The sequence below is a fragment of the Desmodus rotundus genome, chromosome 4 (genome assembly GCF_022682495.2).
Source record: "Desmodus rotundus isolate HL8 chromosome 4, HLdesRot8A.1, whole genome shotgun sequence".
Lineage (NCBI taxonomy): Eukaryota > Metazoa > Chordata > Mammalia > Chiroptera > Phyllostomidae > Desmodus > Desmodus rotundus.
The window spans coordinates 180,705,252-180,720,358 of NC_071390.1; the positions used below are offsets into that span (position 1 = coordinate 180,705,252).

Sequence of the window (15,107 nt, forward strand, 5' to 3'; positions counted from 1 at the left end):
GCGCGCGTGGCCGAGGAGCAGGAGCGGGGCGCGCGTCGGCGCTGACCTGAGGCGGCTCGCAGGGTCCCCTGGCCCTGGCCCCAGTCCCCTAGCCCCGCCCGGCACCGGCCCGCGACCGCCGCCCCGCCCCGTTAGCCCAGCGCGGATTTGAACGGCCGGGCCGCAGCCCGCGAGCGCGGCAGCCAATCAGCGGCGCGCACTTTCCCGCGGCTTCTGCGGCGGCGGCGGCCCGGCGGCGGCGGCGGCGGGCGGGAGAGCGGGGGCGGGGTCGGCGCCGCGCGCGGAGAGCCTTGGCCTGGCCGCGCTGCGCCCGCCGCCGCCCCCTCCCCTCCCTCGGCCCTCCTTTCCCGCGGCCCCGGCCCCCTCCCCGCCGCCGCGGAGCCCAGCGCTGCGGCCCGAGAGCAGTCGCCGCCGGAGGATGCGACGCACCACAGGTCACTGGGGCGACCTCGGGCCTGGGAGTGGGGCGGGGGCCGGGGGCGCGGCCCGGACGCGGGCGGGCGGCGGCGGCGGCGGTAACGGGGCGGCGGGCGAGCGCGGCCATGTTGGGCCTCCGCGCCGGTTGCACCTGTGCCGGCCTGCGGGCCAGGCGGCCTTTGTTCGCGGCGGCGCCGAGCCGAGCCGGCCCGGCCGGCCTTTGTGAGGCGACGGCCGGGCCGGGTCGGGGCCGGGCGGTGGGAGGGGCGCGGTGGGCGGCGGGGAGGTGCTTTTTGTCTGCCGCGGGTCCTCGGGACACACTGGCGGGCGCCGGCCGTTGGTCAGCACGGGCGCCCGGCTGCCGGACCGGGCCTTGGCAGGTGGAGGCGGACGCCGGGCGGGGGGATCCTGCGGGCGCGCGGCGCGCCCAGACTCGCCTCGGTGTCCCCGGTGCCTCCGGTGCTCCGGGCCAACGAGGTCCCTCGGGGCGAGCAGAAACGCGGCCCCGGTGCGCATGCTGGCTTGACCCCAGTCGCCGGGAGGACGGTTTAAAGTCTAGGCATTTAAAAACCGCTGCTCTTGACTTTGGGTGGAAAAGCCTTGGAACCGTTGCAGCCTTGGTGTTTTCCCGGGGCGCCCGGGACGCGAACGGTCCCAGGTTTGACATTTGAGCTGAAACTTAGTGTCTCGGCGGCGGGGATCCCCTCCGGGCAGGGATCCGGCGCCCTGGGGTGCGCATGGGAACAGAACCTGCAGGAGAGGAGCCTTTCAACCGACGACTGGGGAGCCGGTTAGGGAAGTTTTGACTGACAGCCCGCGCTCAGACTTTGAAGGCCTTGACTTTTAAATGAGTTAAACACCAAGGTGTACGTTCCTCCGTCAATAACCAACCTAAATGCCTCCGTGATACTGAGACTGTTTTGTGTACTTTTAAATAAGGTTATTAAGATGGAAAATAAGCTATCCCGTTAGTGCGTTGGTACTCAAACTCTTTTATTTTCCAAAGTGATTTAAGCGTCCCAGTTACATAGTAAACGTTAGGAGAGCAACGGTATTGACAAAGCACAACTCCAAAGGGTAAAACGAAGGAAACGAGCCCCAGAGCCCAGACATCCCTTTCCGCGTGGGCTTGCCCCGGCCCTGGCTCAAATCTAGACCGCCGGCTGCTGGCGAGCAGGACTCATGCCTGAAGCACGACGACTTTGAGTCACTTCCTTTCCTTCTCTTCCATTTTCTCAGCCTTCAGTGTGGGGCCGTGGTTGCCAGCGCGCACCACATGGGTGTGAGCTCGTGTGAGCTTTGTGAAGAGCTCTGGTCTCCTGTCTCCGCGGTACCCAGAGCCCGCCCTCCCGCAGCTTCACAACCCTAGAGGGTCCAGCCTGAGGGTGTTGGATAAGGAACTTCAGGGGGTGGTGGGCGGTTTGGCCTGTGTGTGCACACGTGCCGAATTCCTACGTGAGGGGTAAGCGGACACAACTCCAGGGTCGCGGAGGCACACAGAGAAATAGAAGGGGTGGCTACTAGGCTTACGTTTTTCGTGCAGCTGACTTACCCAGGGCTGCTAAAACCACGCCCGCTCAAGGATGGGTTAGTAAAGGAAGCGCGAGTCCGAATCTCAGGGGTTAGCGGCCGTGCGGTGCCATCCAGGGGTCCAGCCTGCCTCCTGTTGGACATCCTCTCCTCCTGCATGTAGTCCAGCTTTGCAGGGTTTACTCACAGGGCAGAATGTAAACTAAAACTAACTAGTTACTTCCTCTTATGGTTTACTGCTTCAATATAAAACATGTAAAAGTAGGTGGAATTAGATTTCCTGAGGAGTGCTGGTTGAGAAGATAGGAAACACTAATAAAACGTGTGCAACGGGAGATACAGGAGTCTCGTCACCAAGCACATATGAAAGGATGAGCTGGAATGATGCTGAAGTTCGCCACCCAAATTTACGTTCCTGCACGTTTTCATCTGGACAAATCATCTTTCCAAGGAAAGGTTTCCGTCAGCAGGACGGAAGGTGCAGGCTTTCTGCTCGCACCCTTGGCGTGCTGGGTTGCTGGTGTTCTGCTTGGTGGGCTGCTTGGCCCCTGTGTGCAGTCTTCGGGCAGCGGCGCAGCCTCCAGAGCCCTCTTCCCTTTTGCCCGATTACAGCAAAGGTGTCCTCGCTCACCACATGTTTGGTGCCCGGAGCCGGCTCCAGGCCTTTCGTGTGGACTGTGCTGGGGGTGGACCTCTGCTGTCCTCGCTGGCTGAGGGCAGAGCACCCAGCCTTCCAGGGGCCGCCCAGGACCTTTCTCCCTGTGGGCTGGGCCCTTAGAGGCAGGAGGACTGTCACCCCCTCTGCCGGTGCCCCCTCATGGCAGGCGCTCAGTAAACGTCGCAGCCGCAGGCCCAGGACTCAGCATGACCCGACAGCCGGTTTGAGTGCCAGTGCCCGGCCTGTCTCCCTGTGCTCTTCGGATGCCACACTGCAGCAGCAAGGGAGCCTCTGGAGGAGGCTGAGTTTGGAGAGGGAGGGGCTGGCCCAGGGTCGCCCTAGTCTCATCAGGGAGCCACGGCCTGTTTGCCAGGCGGCCTCCTTTCTTTCCTCTTCTCATCCTAGCGAGTGCGGATGTCAAATAAAAATCAGCTGTGGAGCACGGAAGTACAACAGTAGGACGGACCTGTAACTAACTGCCTCTCAGACGGAGAGGGCAGGGTGTGCCCGCTGGACCGGACCGGTGTCCTGGGCAGGGTCGGGAGGGCGCTGCGCCTGCAGAGCACAAAAGCGCGAGGGGAGTGGGAGCTCGGGGCTTGGGCTCCTGCTGCGCACAGTCTCCACACAGCGCGGTCGTGTCTTTGTCCCAGAGGGCTATTTATAGCGAGCGCTTTGGGGAGACGAAGTCTGAAGTGGGTCACCCCGGAGAGTCAGCAGCGTTTTGCATTTGTGTATTGGTTGCAATGTAGCTTTTGAAGGAGCTGATTGATTTGATGATATTTGGTTTGCCAGTTAGAAAAAATGAAGACGCACCTCAAATTAGTGTTGTTTTTGAGTCTGCCTTCCAAAAAGCAAATGGCCACGATCAGCATCTTAACTTCTGTAATACTTAGTAGTTTTTAATACTTAATAGTTAGTACTTCATAGTTTTCAACACTTAATAGTTAACAAAATACACAGGATAGAAATTGCAAAGTGTAGGCTGAGCTGAGTGCTGGCCTTTGCTAGTGGGTGTGTAGAGAGTGGTTTTTGTTTTTGTTTTTTAAGATTTTGTTTACTTATTTTTAGAGAGACAGGGAGGGAGAGAGGGAGAGAAACATCACGGTGTGCTTGCCTCTCGCCTACCCCCACACTGGGGACCTGGCCTGCAGCCCTGAGCCCCTGACTGGTTTGGGAGGTGCGAGCGCTGTGTCCTCAGCCTTCTGTGTCTCCCCTGCCTTGCATCGCCTTCGCGCCGCTGGCTGCTCTCACTGTGCTCCAGCCACCAGCGCCCCTGGCCTGCCACCCAGCTGTGCGTGGTGGCTTCAGGCTGTGGCACTTGCCCCTGTGAGGAGCTCCCCTCCGCACACCTGCACACGGGGCTCTTGCCTGCCTGCACACCCCTGCCTGCCCTGCTGCCCCGCCGCCCTGGCGCCTACCCTCCGCTGCAGCCCTTGCCTCCGGCCTCCGTGTGGGTCCCATGCTTGTCCGTCTCCCGGACCTTCCTCCTTTCCTCCAGATTTTTTGAACTTTTATTTATTTATTTTTAGAGGAGAAGGGAGGGAGAAAGAGAGGGAGAGAAACATCAACTGGTTGCCTCTTGCATGCCAGTACCCGGGGAACTGGCCTGCAACCCAGGCATGTGCCCTGACTGGGAATCGAACTGGCGACACTCAGCCCACTGAGCCATTGCAGCCAGGGCAGCTCTGGTTATTCTCGTACGCCCACGCTAGAGCGGCACCCAAGGGGCTCGTTCTTTCTGTGACTGAACGAGTGGTCCCTCAGCCCCTTGTACAAGGTCCATTGTGTAACATGTCCCAGAAGGGGTGCAGGTGACAGGGAGTGGCGTGAGCTCGTGGTCCTGGTGCAAAGTTGGGAAGGTGTCACCTCCCCGTGGGCTGGTGATTGACAACCGTGCCCTTCCCAAGGACAGGTGGCGGGAGGAGTGCGCAAATGCAAGAGAGGGGCAGCACCGAGGGGCTGGGGTCAGCTTGGGGCTCCGAATCGGGGGAGTGGGCCTCAGGAGTTCTAGAGAGGGAAAGAAACATCACTGTGTGGTTGCCTCTCACGTGGCCCCCATTGGGGACCTGGCCCGCAACCCAGGCATGTGCCCTGACTGGGAATTGAACCAGCGACCCTTTGATTCACAGCCCACGCTCAATCCACTGGGCCACACCAGCCAGGGCTCCCCAGAAGATGTGAAGTCAAGTTGCCATCTGTGCAGAGCTTCTCCTTAAGTGGCTTTGCGCTGCAAATCTTTTCCACGGCTCATTGGGTCCTCACAGCAGGAGGCTGGATCCAAAGATGTGAAGGGAGACCCACAGTCACTGGGCTGCATGTGACTGAGCCCCAACAGGCCTGGTCCTGGTTCTGTGCTCCGGGGGCCTACTGGTCTGCCTCTCGGGACATGTTAGCAGCAGGCTGTCTGTCCTGGAGTAGGAGGGGCTGTTGCATTTTTGTCAGTGGGGCATCCTGTCTTCATCGGCCATCAGCTGTGTGCTGGTGATGAGCCAGGACCTGTGTCCCGTGGGGTTTGCAGACCTCACTGGGAGGGAAAAACAGGGTGGAGCCAGTGGACAAAGGGCCACATTTTTGAAAATCCCATGAAATAGTCTTGCCAAATAATTGAACCTGGATCTTTATTGCGAATAACCAGTTTACATGCAACACGGGGCGGGAGAAAAATGGCGAACCACTCTTCACAGAGCTGCCAGCAGCAGATCCCAGAACCCGGGTCCTGTCAACAAGGAGGAAGATGGAGGGACGGGGTGGGGGGGAGGCTGGAGGCCTGCCTGCTCGCTGCCATCTCAGTGCTCGTTGGCGCCCAGGCCAGGCAGAGATACACTGCACGCCACCTGTCGTCTGGCGCAGGTAGAAATGGGAGCTCCCATTAGATGTGCTACTGAGTGATTCCCACTTTTTTAGCTGCCGTAGTGGCTGTGTCGCATTTGAGAAGAGACTGTGTCCCTGTCAGCGATGTCTCCAGATCTGTGCCGACGCAACGACACGCCGCCTGGGTTCGAGGCGCGCGTCTCTGTGGGCCCAGAGTGTGCGGCCCGACCAGGACGGTGGTGGCGGTGGTGGCCCGGCACATGTGGCTCTGCCCAGTCCTCCCACCCTGTAGTCAACTCTGCAGCAGGAAAGAAAGCCAGGGGCGTCTCGTAGGCCCTGCAGGGCCGTTTCACCTGACTGGGGCCGGGGTGAGTGCTGGGCAGAGCAGGAGAGGACCTGGCCGCGGGCAGGGGAGAGTCCTGCAGGCAGGGACAGAGGCAGGAAGAAAGACGGCTGGTGTGGCTGGAGCAGGGCGAGGGGCCTGGGGGCTCACAGGCTGCAGAGGTGGGGTGGGCTCTTCCAGGCTGAAGTGAGCACTTTCCTCCTAAGAGCAGCGGGTGGTTTGCAGGGGATGTGTGTGAGTGTGCGTGAGTGTGAGTGAGTGCAAGTGAGAGTGTGTGTGGGATGGGGTGGGTCTGCGGGCTCTGGGAGGCAGAGGCTCTCCAGTGTCCCTGCTCTGGGTGGGGTCCTCCCCTTGACACAGGTGTGGCCACCCGATTTGCCTTGGACACTGAGAAGGGACATGTGTCTTCTGACAGGAAGCTGTCAGGGGTGCGTGCCTCCTCTCCCTCTGTGTCGGCTGGGGGAGCTCACGGCCACACCCCGAGCCAGAGAGGCACCTCTGGGTTGAGCCGAGGAGCGAGCGGCTGACGTGGGGCTTGGCTCCTCAAGTTGGGTCCACTGGGCCCACTGCCACCCGCTGGGTCCCAGGCCCTGTGGTGGGGCTGGCAGTCTGTGTCCCACAGAGCCTGTCCCTGGTCCTGGTGCCTTAACACTGAGCACCTTGGCCAGCGAGGCAGCGAGGGGGCTGGTGTCAGTCCAGAGACGGGTGGTGGTCGTGGATGGGCGGGCAGAGGAGGAGGCGGGCTGAGGGGCGGGGCTCTGGGGTGAAACGGGGATGCCTGCTGTCCCCGCTGTGAGAGCTGTGGCTGGTGACACCCGAGTTTTTTTTCCTCCGCCCCCTGCCCCCCTGGCAACCATCTGCTTATTCTCAGCATCTATGGGTTGTTTCTGTTTTGTTTTGCTTTGTTATTTGTCTTTTTTCCTCTTCAGATCCCACTTGTAAGTGAAGTCATGTGGTCATTTGGCTCCCTGCGTCTGACTTACTTCACTCAGTACTAAGCCCTTTAGGTCCAAGCGTGCTTTTGCAGAGGGCAGGGTTGCGCTCTTTTTTGTCGCCGGGCAGTATTCCACTGCGTGCGCACCCCGCCATTCTGCCCAGCTGTCCGTCAGAGGGCACCCGCGCTGCCCCCGCGCCTTGGCGGCTGTAAGTGCTGCTGCAGCGGACGGGGGCCGTGTGTGTCTCTTTGAATCGGCGTTTCGGGCTCCTTCGGATGTGTTCCCAGAAGTGGGGTCGCTGGGTCACAAGGCAGATCTGTTCTCAATGTTTTGAGGACCTTCCACACTGCTTTCTGCGGTGGCTGCACCTGTCTGCATTCCCACCGACGGCAGTGCATGAGGGTCCCCTTTCTCTACGCCCTCGCGGCACTTGTCTGTGGGTCTGTTGGTGGCAGCGTCTGACAGGTGTGAGGTGACAGCTCGTTGCGGTTTTCTTTTGCATTTCTGTGGCAGTGATGTGGAGCATCTTTCCTGCGTGTCTGTGGGCGCCTGTGTGTGCTCTGTGGAGAGCTGTCTGTTCAGGTCCCTCCTCGTCCCCTGTGTCTCCTGTCTCAGTGTGGACCTCCTCCTGCATGGGCGTTCCATTGGCAGCATGGTGGGCTGAGGGTGCTCTCTGGTCGCCTTCTTCTGTCTCCCAGCAGTAGGGGATGGTGTGGCAGAGCGCTGTAATTTTTGCTTATTTCGGGACTATTTTTACGTTTTTGTGATGTTCCTTTAAAATTCTGAAGAAGAGCCGAACCAGGTAGCGTGTCCTGTGCCTCGGAACGTGGGTGTGGCAGGCAGCGCCCGCTACCCCCACGAAGCTGCCCCGCATCGCGGTCCCTGCCGTGGCCCTTGCCGTGGCCGGGCCGTCCTCACGCTCAGAGTGTGCTTCAGAGGGAGAAGGGGAACTAGTTTGCACATTCAATGAGAGTGGATATGTAAAATTTGATGTAAAGTTTGCCAACAGAAAAGTCACCACTTAAGCCACTTTAAAGTGTATAGTTCAGTGACTTTAGTCTATTCTCAGTGTGACACAGCTTCACCACTAATTCCTGTGTCTCCCCGTCCCCCAGAAGAAGCTCGTGCCCTGAGCGCCTTGGCCCCACCGCCTCTGCGGGCCCACGCGGAGGATGCTGCTGTGGTGCGCTTGTGTCCTCGTGCGCGCAGGTGTGGCCACTGCCCCAGGGCCTGCCCCCAGGAGTGGGGTCCCTGGGGGACAAGGCGGCTCTCGTTGAGCTTCTTGAGGAGCTGGCCGACTGTTCTTCACAGCGGCCGCACCTGTCCACACCCCCCAGCAGTGCGCTGGGGGCCCGGTGACTGGACCGGGCGGGAGACTTACTCTTGTGTGGTCAGGGCTGGGCTGCCGCGCCTTGCAGTCTGTCACGTCCTCTGGCCTGTGGCTCGGAGCCCCTTTGCAGCCACAGGAACCAGTCACGGAATGGCTCAGCACCAAGTCCCTCCTGTCCAAGGCTGGGTGCTGTGGGAGAGGCCCATGCTCGGCGAGTGAGCTCTAAGTCCTGTGAGGCCCAGCTGCTCGGAGGGGCCTGGTGCTGGAGCAGCGCCAAGGTCAGGGCCCAGCAGGTCTCCCCGGTGGGTCTCCCCATTCTTCATAGACTGGGATCTGTGCCCCTGCGGTGCCAGTCCTGTCACCGTCCTTCAGTGAGGGCGGCGCCAGGGCAGTTGGGCAAGGTCAGCGCCAGGTGCCGGAAGGCGGGGAATAGTGGGGTGCACGTGGGTTTCCCAATTACTTCTGTCCCCTGCCCCTACAGGGCTCCCCCTGGCCCAGCCCTGAGGCCTCTCCAGGCTGACTCACTGCTGCATCGCAGGGTGAGCAAAGCAGCTGCAGCTGGATACCGGAGCCTGGGTGTGGGAGGGTCGTTCCTCCTGCCCCCTCCCACCCCAGACCTTTGTCTTTCCTCTGAAGCCCCCCCCCAGCATCAGCGCTGCGAGGACGGGGCGAGCTTTGTTACTGGCTCCGCGTCCAGATGCTGGCACAGGCCTGGTGCCAGTGAGGATGGTGCTGGTTGTCCAGGTGACCCTCTGCTGAGAGAGACGCTGCCCCTCCCTGTGCAGGGACACCGGCCTCCGGTCCCATGGTATCTGCGAGCCTGTGACAGAAAGCCACAGTGTGCAGTGGCCTCCCAGCCCTTCCTGCTCCCGGGGGAGACCGCTGGTGACGGCGAGCTGCGCTGCTCGGTCCGACGTCCCTGTGTCCACCTCACCCGGCCTGCGCCGGTCGGCATTGCCTTTCCTTCCTGCACTGACTGCACGTGACGGTAGTTACCTGAGGGTGACTTACAAGGAGAAGCATGGCAGACACCCCGCATTCTCACCCCGCTGGCGTCTTTGTCCAGGGGGCGCACATTCCTGGAAATTTCTTTACTGCCCTCCCTTTTTTTTTTTTTAAGATTTTATTTACTTATTTTTAGGGAGAGGGGAAGGAAGGGAGAAAGCTGGAGACATACATTAATTGGTTGCCTCTTGCATGCCCCCCACTGGGGACCTGGCCCGCAACCCAGGCGTCTGCCCTGATTGGGAATCGAACCGGTGACCCTTTGGTCAGCAGGCTGGCACTCAATCCACTGAGCCACACCAGCTGGGGATCCTTTATTGCTATCCTAATTGAGGCTTCCAGGAGGAATGTTGTACGTGTGAGAAAGGAAGTCTCACATTCTTTTTAGACGTGGACTCTTCCAGAATGGGCTCTGCTGCCTTCCGTTCCGCATCCTGTTCTTCCCTCGGGGTTTGTGTTCTTGCTGCGGAGCATCTTCTGGTGTCTTTTATGACACTGGAGGCTCCCGAGCCTGAGCCTCGCATTTGAATGATGATTTACGGGGGATTATTCTCCCTTCGCCCTTTAGAGCAGCGGTCCCTAAACTTTTTGGCTCCAGGCACAGGTGCTGTGGAAGACAGTCTTTCCATGAACCGGGGTGGCAGTGGGGGAAGACAGGAGGCGGAGCTCAGGTGGTAGTGCCAGCGGTGTCTGTGGACTGGGAGGGGGAGGTTGGGGACCCCTGCTTTAGAGGGATGGCATCCCTGCCCTCTGTTGGGGCTCAGGGAAGCCCGCGCTCCCGGGTGCCCTCCCGCAGGAGCCGGGCAGGTAGGTGCTCAGGTTGCCCCTGTCCCTGGTGGTCTGTGGTTATTGGCAGGTGACGGGTCTGGGTACTGATCTGTATTTACCTGTCTGGTTCAGAGCCCGGTGCTCTAGTCATTTTTTCTCTCCCCCACCCCAGTGCTCCTTTAGTTCTAGTACTGAGCTTCCTTTTCTTCCTGGAACAACTTCCATCATTGTCCTCTGAAAACTGCCTTTTCCCCACCCTCCCTGCTCTCTGCTGGAAATCCTTTGGAATGTAAGCCCCCTGAGGGCAGAGGTGTTTGGTGAGAACATTGACAACATAAAGTTGACCGTTGTAACCATTGCCCAGTGTCCAGTTCAGGGACATCCAGCGCATTTGCACCGATGTGCAGCCGTCCAGCCCCACAGCCAGCATGCTTCCTCCTGCACAGCAGAAACTGCCCACGAGACACTCTGCTTCCTGTGTCCGTGAGTGTGACCGCTGGAGGGATGTTGTGTGAGTGGGTCTACAGTGTTTGTCTTTTGTGATCCACTCCTTTTACTGAGCACCAAGTTTTCAACGGTCATCCACGGGCAACAGGTGTCAGAAGGTCCTTCCTTTTTAAGGCTGAATCGTATTCCATGGTCTGGACTGGCCTGGGCGTGCCCGTTCCCTGGAGGACACCTGGGCTGCCCCCAGGGTTTGGCAGTTGTGAACAGAGCTGCTGTAGGCACCTGCGGGCAGGTGTTTGCGTGTGGACGTCAGTTTTCAGCTCACTCAGGTGTTTCCTGTGGAGTGCGGTCGCTGGACTCTGGTGAGTGTATGTTTAGTTTTGTGAGAAGTCACTGCCCCGCCCCGGCCGGGCAGCGCAGGCAGCTAGAACGCCGTCCCTGGTGCACCACCGTGGCGGGTTCGATCCCTGGTCAGGGCACATGCAAGAGTCCACCAGTGAATGCGTGGCTGAGGAATGGCACATGGCTGTCTGTCTTTCTGTCTCTCCCTCCCTCCCCTTTTCCTTCCTCTCTCTCTCCTTTTCTCTCCCTGCCCCACCAAAGTTGATTAAAAACATACACGAACAGAGTCCCCACACCAGCCCCCACCCCCGCCGCACCCAGCGAGCGGTCCTGCCGCTGCAGGTCTTTGCCGGCACTGGGTGTGGTCAGAGCTCTGGACGTTGGTCGTTCTGAAAGGTGTACGATGGGGTCTCGCTGTTTGCAGTTTGCATTTTCCCAATGACGTGTGAAGTGGAGCGTCTTTTCTCTTTTAACATTTTTTTAATTTATTGATTTGAGAGACATCGATTTGTTCCACTTATTTATGCATTCATTGTTTGGTTCTTTTTTTTTCTGTCTTTTTTTTCTTTAGGATTCCATTTATTTATTTTTAGAGAGGGGAAGGGAGGGAGAAAGGGAAAGACACATCAGTGTGTGGTTGCCTCTCATGTGCCCCCTACTGGGGACCTGGCTAGGAACCCAGGCCTGTGCCCTGATTGGGAGTCCAACCTGTGACCTTCAGTTTGCAGGCTGGCGCTCAGTCCACTGAGCCCCACCAGCCAGGGCATTGTTCGATTCTTGTGTGTGCCCTGACCAGGAATTGAACCTGCGCACTCTGGCATATTGGGACAACACTCTGAGCCTCCTGGCCAGGGCCCCACTGGTCTGTCTGCTCTCTTACCGACACCCCTGCCTTGGTGGTGGCGCCTACACAGCAGGTCTGGGGGCCGTGGCGCCAGGTGGTGCTTTGTTCTCATCTTCCACGTGTGTTGGCTGTTCCGGGGCTTTTGCTGCCATGTAGAGTTTAAGATCAGCTTGTTGGTGTCCACAGAATAACTTGTGGGGGTTTTGAGTGGGATTGCATGTGACCTGCAGGCCACGCTGGGAAGAACTGACATCTTGACTGCATGGAGTCTTCCTGTCCATGAACAGGGACCGTCTCTTCACGTGTGTGGTTCTTTAATCTTACTCATCAGAGCTTTGTAGTTTTCTTCCTGTAAGTCTTGTTCGTATTCAGTTAGATTTATTCTTAAGGCCTAAATTTTGGGGGTGCTGGTGTAAACTGTGTGTTTAATTTGCAGCCCTGCTCGCTCACGGCCGGAGTGTAGGGGAATGATTGATTTTTGTGTGTTGGCCTTGCGCCCTGTAACCTTGCTCGTTAGTCCCAGGGGTTTTTTGGGTTCGTTGAGGTTTTCTACATATGTGAGTCAATCATGTTACCTATGACCAGAAGGGAGCTTCTTCCTTCCCAGCATCTGTACCCTCCGTTTCCTTTGCTGGTCTTGCTACGTCAGCCGGGGTGGCAGAGTGCCCCCACCCCGCTGGGGCTGGAGGGGCCGTCTGCGCCTCACCGCCCGGCAGCAGGGTGCAAGTCGCACCACGCGCTCGGTGTGTCCCAGGGCTGGGAGGTGGCCCCGTGTGCGAGACACTTCCCTGGACCAGGGCCACCGCTGCTCTTCCCCTTGGCCCCTCCAGCTGCCCTGCCCACACGGCTGGCCGTCCCCCTGGGCTGTGCTTTGCTGGAGAGCTGTCCCAGGAGTGTGAGGGTGCCCACCATTGGGGGCCTCCTGGTGGCTCCCCTAAGGCACTCTTGGTGGGTGACCCCCGCTGGTGTGGGTGCCTGGACTTCGGCCACCCCTTGGGGTTTTGGCCCTTTTCCAGGGACTGTGGCTGTGCCGTGAAGATGCCCACGGGACCGTACGGCCAGAGATGTCTCTGCAGGTGGGCCCAGGGGCCCGAGAGCCTGTTAGGGCTTTGCCCTCAGAGAGTTCATCTCCAGGGGGTGGCTCCACTCCTGTCGAGGCCTTTGGATTGGGCCTGGGTGGAGCGGGGTGGGGGTAGTGCGCCAGCCAGGCCCGCACCTGGACTCACTCGGGCGGCCATCTCACTTCTGACGCTCAGCTCCTCCATCAGTCTGGCACAAGTGGCATTGGAACATCTGTGTGTTTTTTTTAATTTTGGATTTTATTTCTTTTTAGGGACAGGGGAAGGGAGGGAGAGAGGGAGAGACATATTGATGTGTGAGTGAGACATCGATCAGTTGCCTCTCCCATGCCCCCAACTGGGGACCTGGCCCACAGCCCAGGAATATGCCCTGACTGGGAATCGAACCAGTGACCTTCTGGTTCTCAGGCTGGTGCTCAGTCCACTGAGCCACACCAGCCAGGGCCAGGAACATCTGGTTTTAGACAGACTTTGCTATCAGGTGACCTGTGCTTGTCAGTGACCCTCTCCCTGGGAGTCCGCCTCAGTGGTGACAGGCCTGCTCTGTGTCGGCTGCCTCGCTGGACACCGGCGCAGGCGATGGGGTCCCCTGTGGGGTGAGGAAGCAGGTTGGGTGCTGTGTCCCCGCCACATCGCTGGTGAGAGGTGGTGGCCCAACTTGAGAGGTGGAGCCTGGCTTTTGCGTTCTCTTCCTTAAAGGCTGTTCTGTTCGTTCTTTCCAACTCTGTCACTTTGTAATTTTGTATCATTGTTTTTGTATTTAAACTGCCTCCTGTGACATAAATCATTGTACAATACATCATAAGGTGACTCAAAAACGCAAAACAAACCCACAGCGCTGTAGAGATGTGGGATACTTGTGCTAGGCTTTAAATGTGATGTTTCTTTCTTTTTTCTTTTTGTTCTCCTAACAGTGTAGTGTTCTAAGAACGGAAGCACCTGGACTGAATGGAATTGAGCATCAAAAAAAGCCCCCTCTCGGTTCAGAAAGCCCTCACGTGCGTGAGGATGAAGCAGGCCCCGGAGGTCCTCAGCGGCGGCAGCACCGGGAAGACCCCGAGCTGCGAGGTGAGCCGAGAGTGCTCCGTGTTCCTCAGCAAGGCACAGCTCTCCGCCGGCCTGCAGGAGGGGGTCATGCAGAAGTTCAACGGCCATGATGCGCTGCCCTTTCTCCCGGCGGAGAAGCTGAAAGACCTGACCTCCCGTGTGTTCAATGGAGACCCCGGTGCTCAGGACGCCAAATTGCGTTTCGAGTCCCCGGAGGGAAAGGGGGTGGGGACCCCACCTAATGCCAGCCCCATCAAAAACGGCTCTCCAGAGATCAAGCTGAAAATCACCAAGACCTACATGAACGGGAAGCCTCTCTTTGAGTCTTCCATTTGTGGGGGCGGAGCTGCTGCTGCGTCCCCGTCAGAGGAAAACGGACAGAAACCGGAAAATAAGGCAAGAAGGAGCAGGAAGAGGAGCATAAAATATGACTCCCTATTGGAGCAGGGCCTTGTGGGAGCCGCTCTGATGCCGGAGACCTCAAGCCCCTTGGACAAGAAGGTACCTAGGAGGGGCTCTACCTGGGGGCAGGGATGGCGCAGATGCAGCTCTCTGGACAGGAGAGCCACAAGGACGCCCCCGCCGGCTCAGGTCTGGGGGAGGAGCGGGGGACAGTCCCCGAGGGTCTGTGTGGGCTATGGGAGTGGTGGGGAGGGGGTGTGGCTCCAGGAAGCCCCAGCATGGCCTCCTTCAGGCCCCCCTGCCCATCGTGGAGCCATTATGAGGCCTGGAGAGGTCAGCGACGTCTTCAAGGTCAAAGTGGCACAAAGAGGTCACCCTACTTTCTGAGCCCAGGTGTAGCCAGTTCCTGACCCCTGGGCTCTCCTGTTTCATAGCCTCCTCTCTAGAGATGGGCGGGGCCTGGCTCTGGTCGGTGGAGGCGCACCGACACCCCGAGTGGGCTTCTCAGCCTTGCTCTGAGGAGTAAGTGTGACTGACCCTCTGCCAGGGCAGCGCAGGGCCGGCCTCCTCATGGGCTGGGCTGTGTGTCTCCCAGCCAGGCTCCCGGTGCCCAGCACTCATCAGAGGCTGGGGTGCAAGCCCTCGCCCACCCTGCAGGAGCGCGGGGCTTCATGTCCTCACGTCTTAAAGTGACTCAGGGTGGCCCCCGCTTAGGTGAGTGTGGGCCGCAGCCTCCCCTGCTCCCCAGGCACTGGTGGCCTAGTGGCGGCCTTGCGGCCCCCTTGCAGGCGTGAGGACAGGGGAGCTGAGACCGATTCGGGCTGGTGTGATACTCAGGGTGAGATACTGAGTTTGGAATTACCATCGAGCGCTTTTATTTACCGTTTCCACACATAGGAGAGGAAATGGCCAAAATTTTCTTGAAATTATTAAAATAACGAAGAACTTTGAGGGTTTGAAAAATGCCTTTTTGACTGCTCAGGGGCTGTTTTGGCCTTGCTAGTGTAATTGTAATGACAAGTTTCTGAAATGACCAGGCTGATGGTGGTTCTGGAGGTGCCCGTGGTTGTGGGCAGCTCAGTGGGGAAGAGGCCGGTGCAGGCGGCTCCCCACCCTGCCCCCTGGTTTAGCCAACACGGGTAAATCCCC

General features: G+C 59.1%; 1 protein-coding gene across 1 annotated transcript in view; it reads left to right on the forward strand.

Annotated features, from left to right (window-relative positions):
- NSD2 (nuclear receptor binding SET domain protein 2) overlaps positions 1–15,107 on the forward strand; it is a 49,331-nt gene continuing 34,224 nt past the window's right edge. The window contains exons 1-2 of the mRNA XM_053923026.1: positions 1–434; positions 13,424–14,057. Coding sequence (XP_053779001.1) covers positions 13,458–14,057 — 600 coding nt within the window. The 5' untranslated portion in view covers positions 1–434; positions 13,424–13,457. The remainder of the gene's footprint in view (positions 435–13,423; positions 14,058–15,107) is intronic.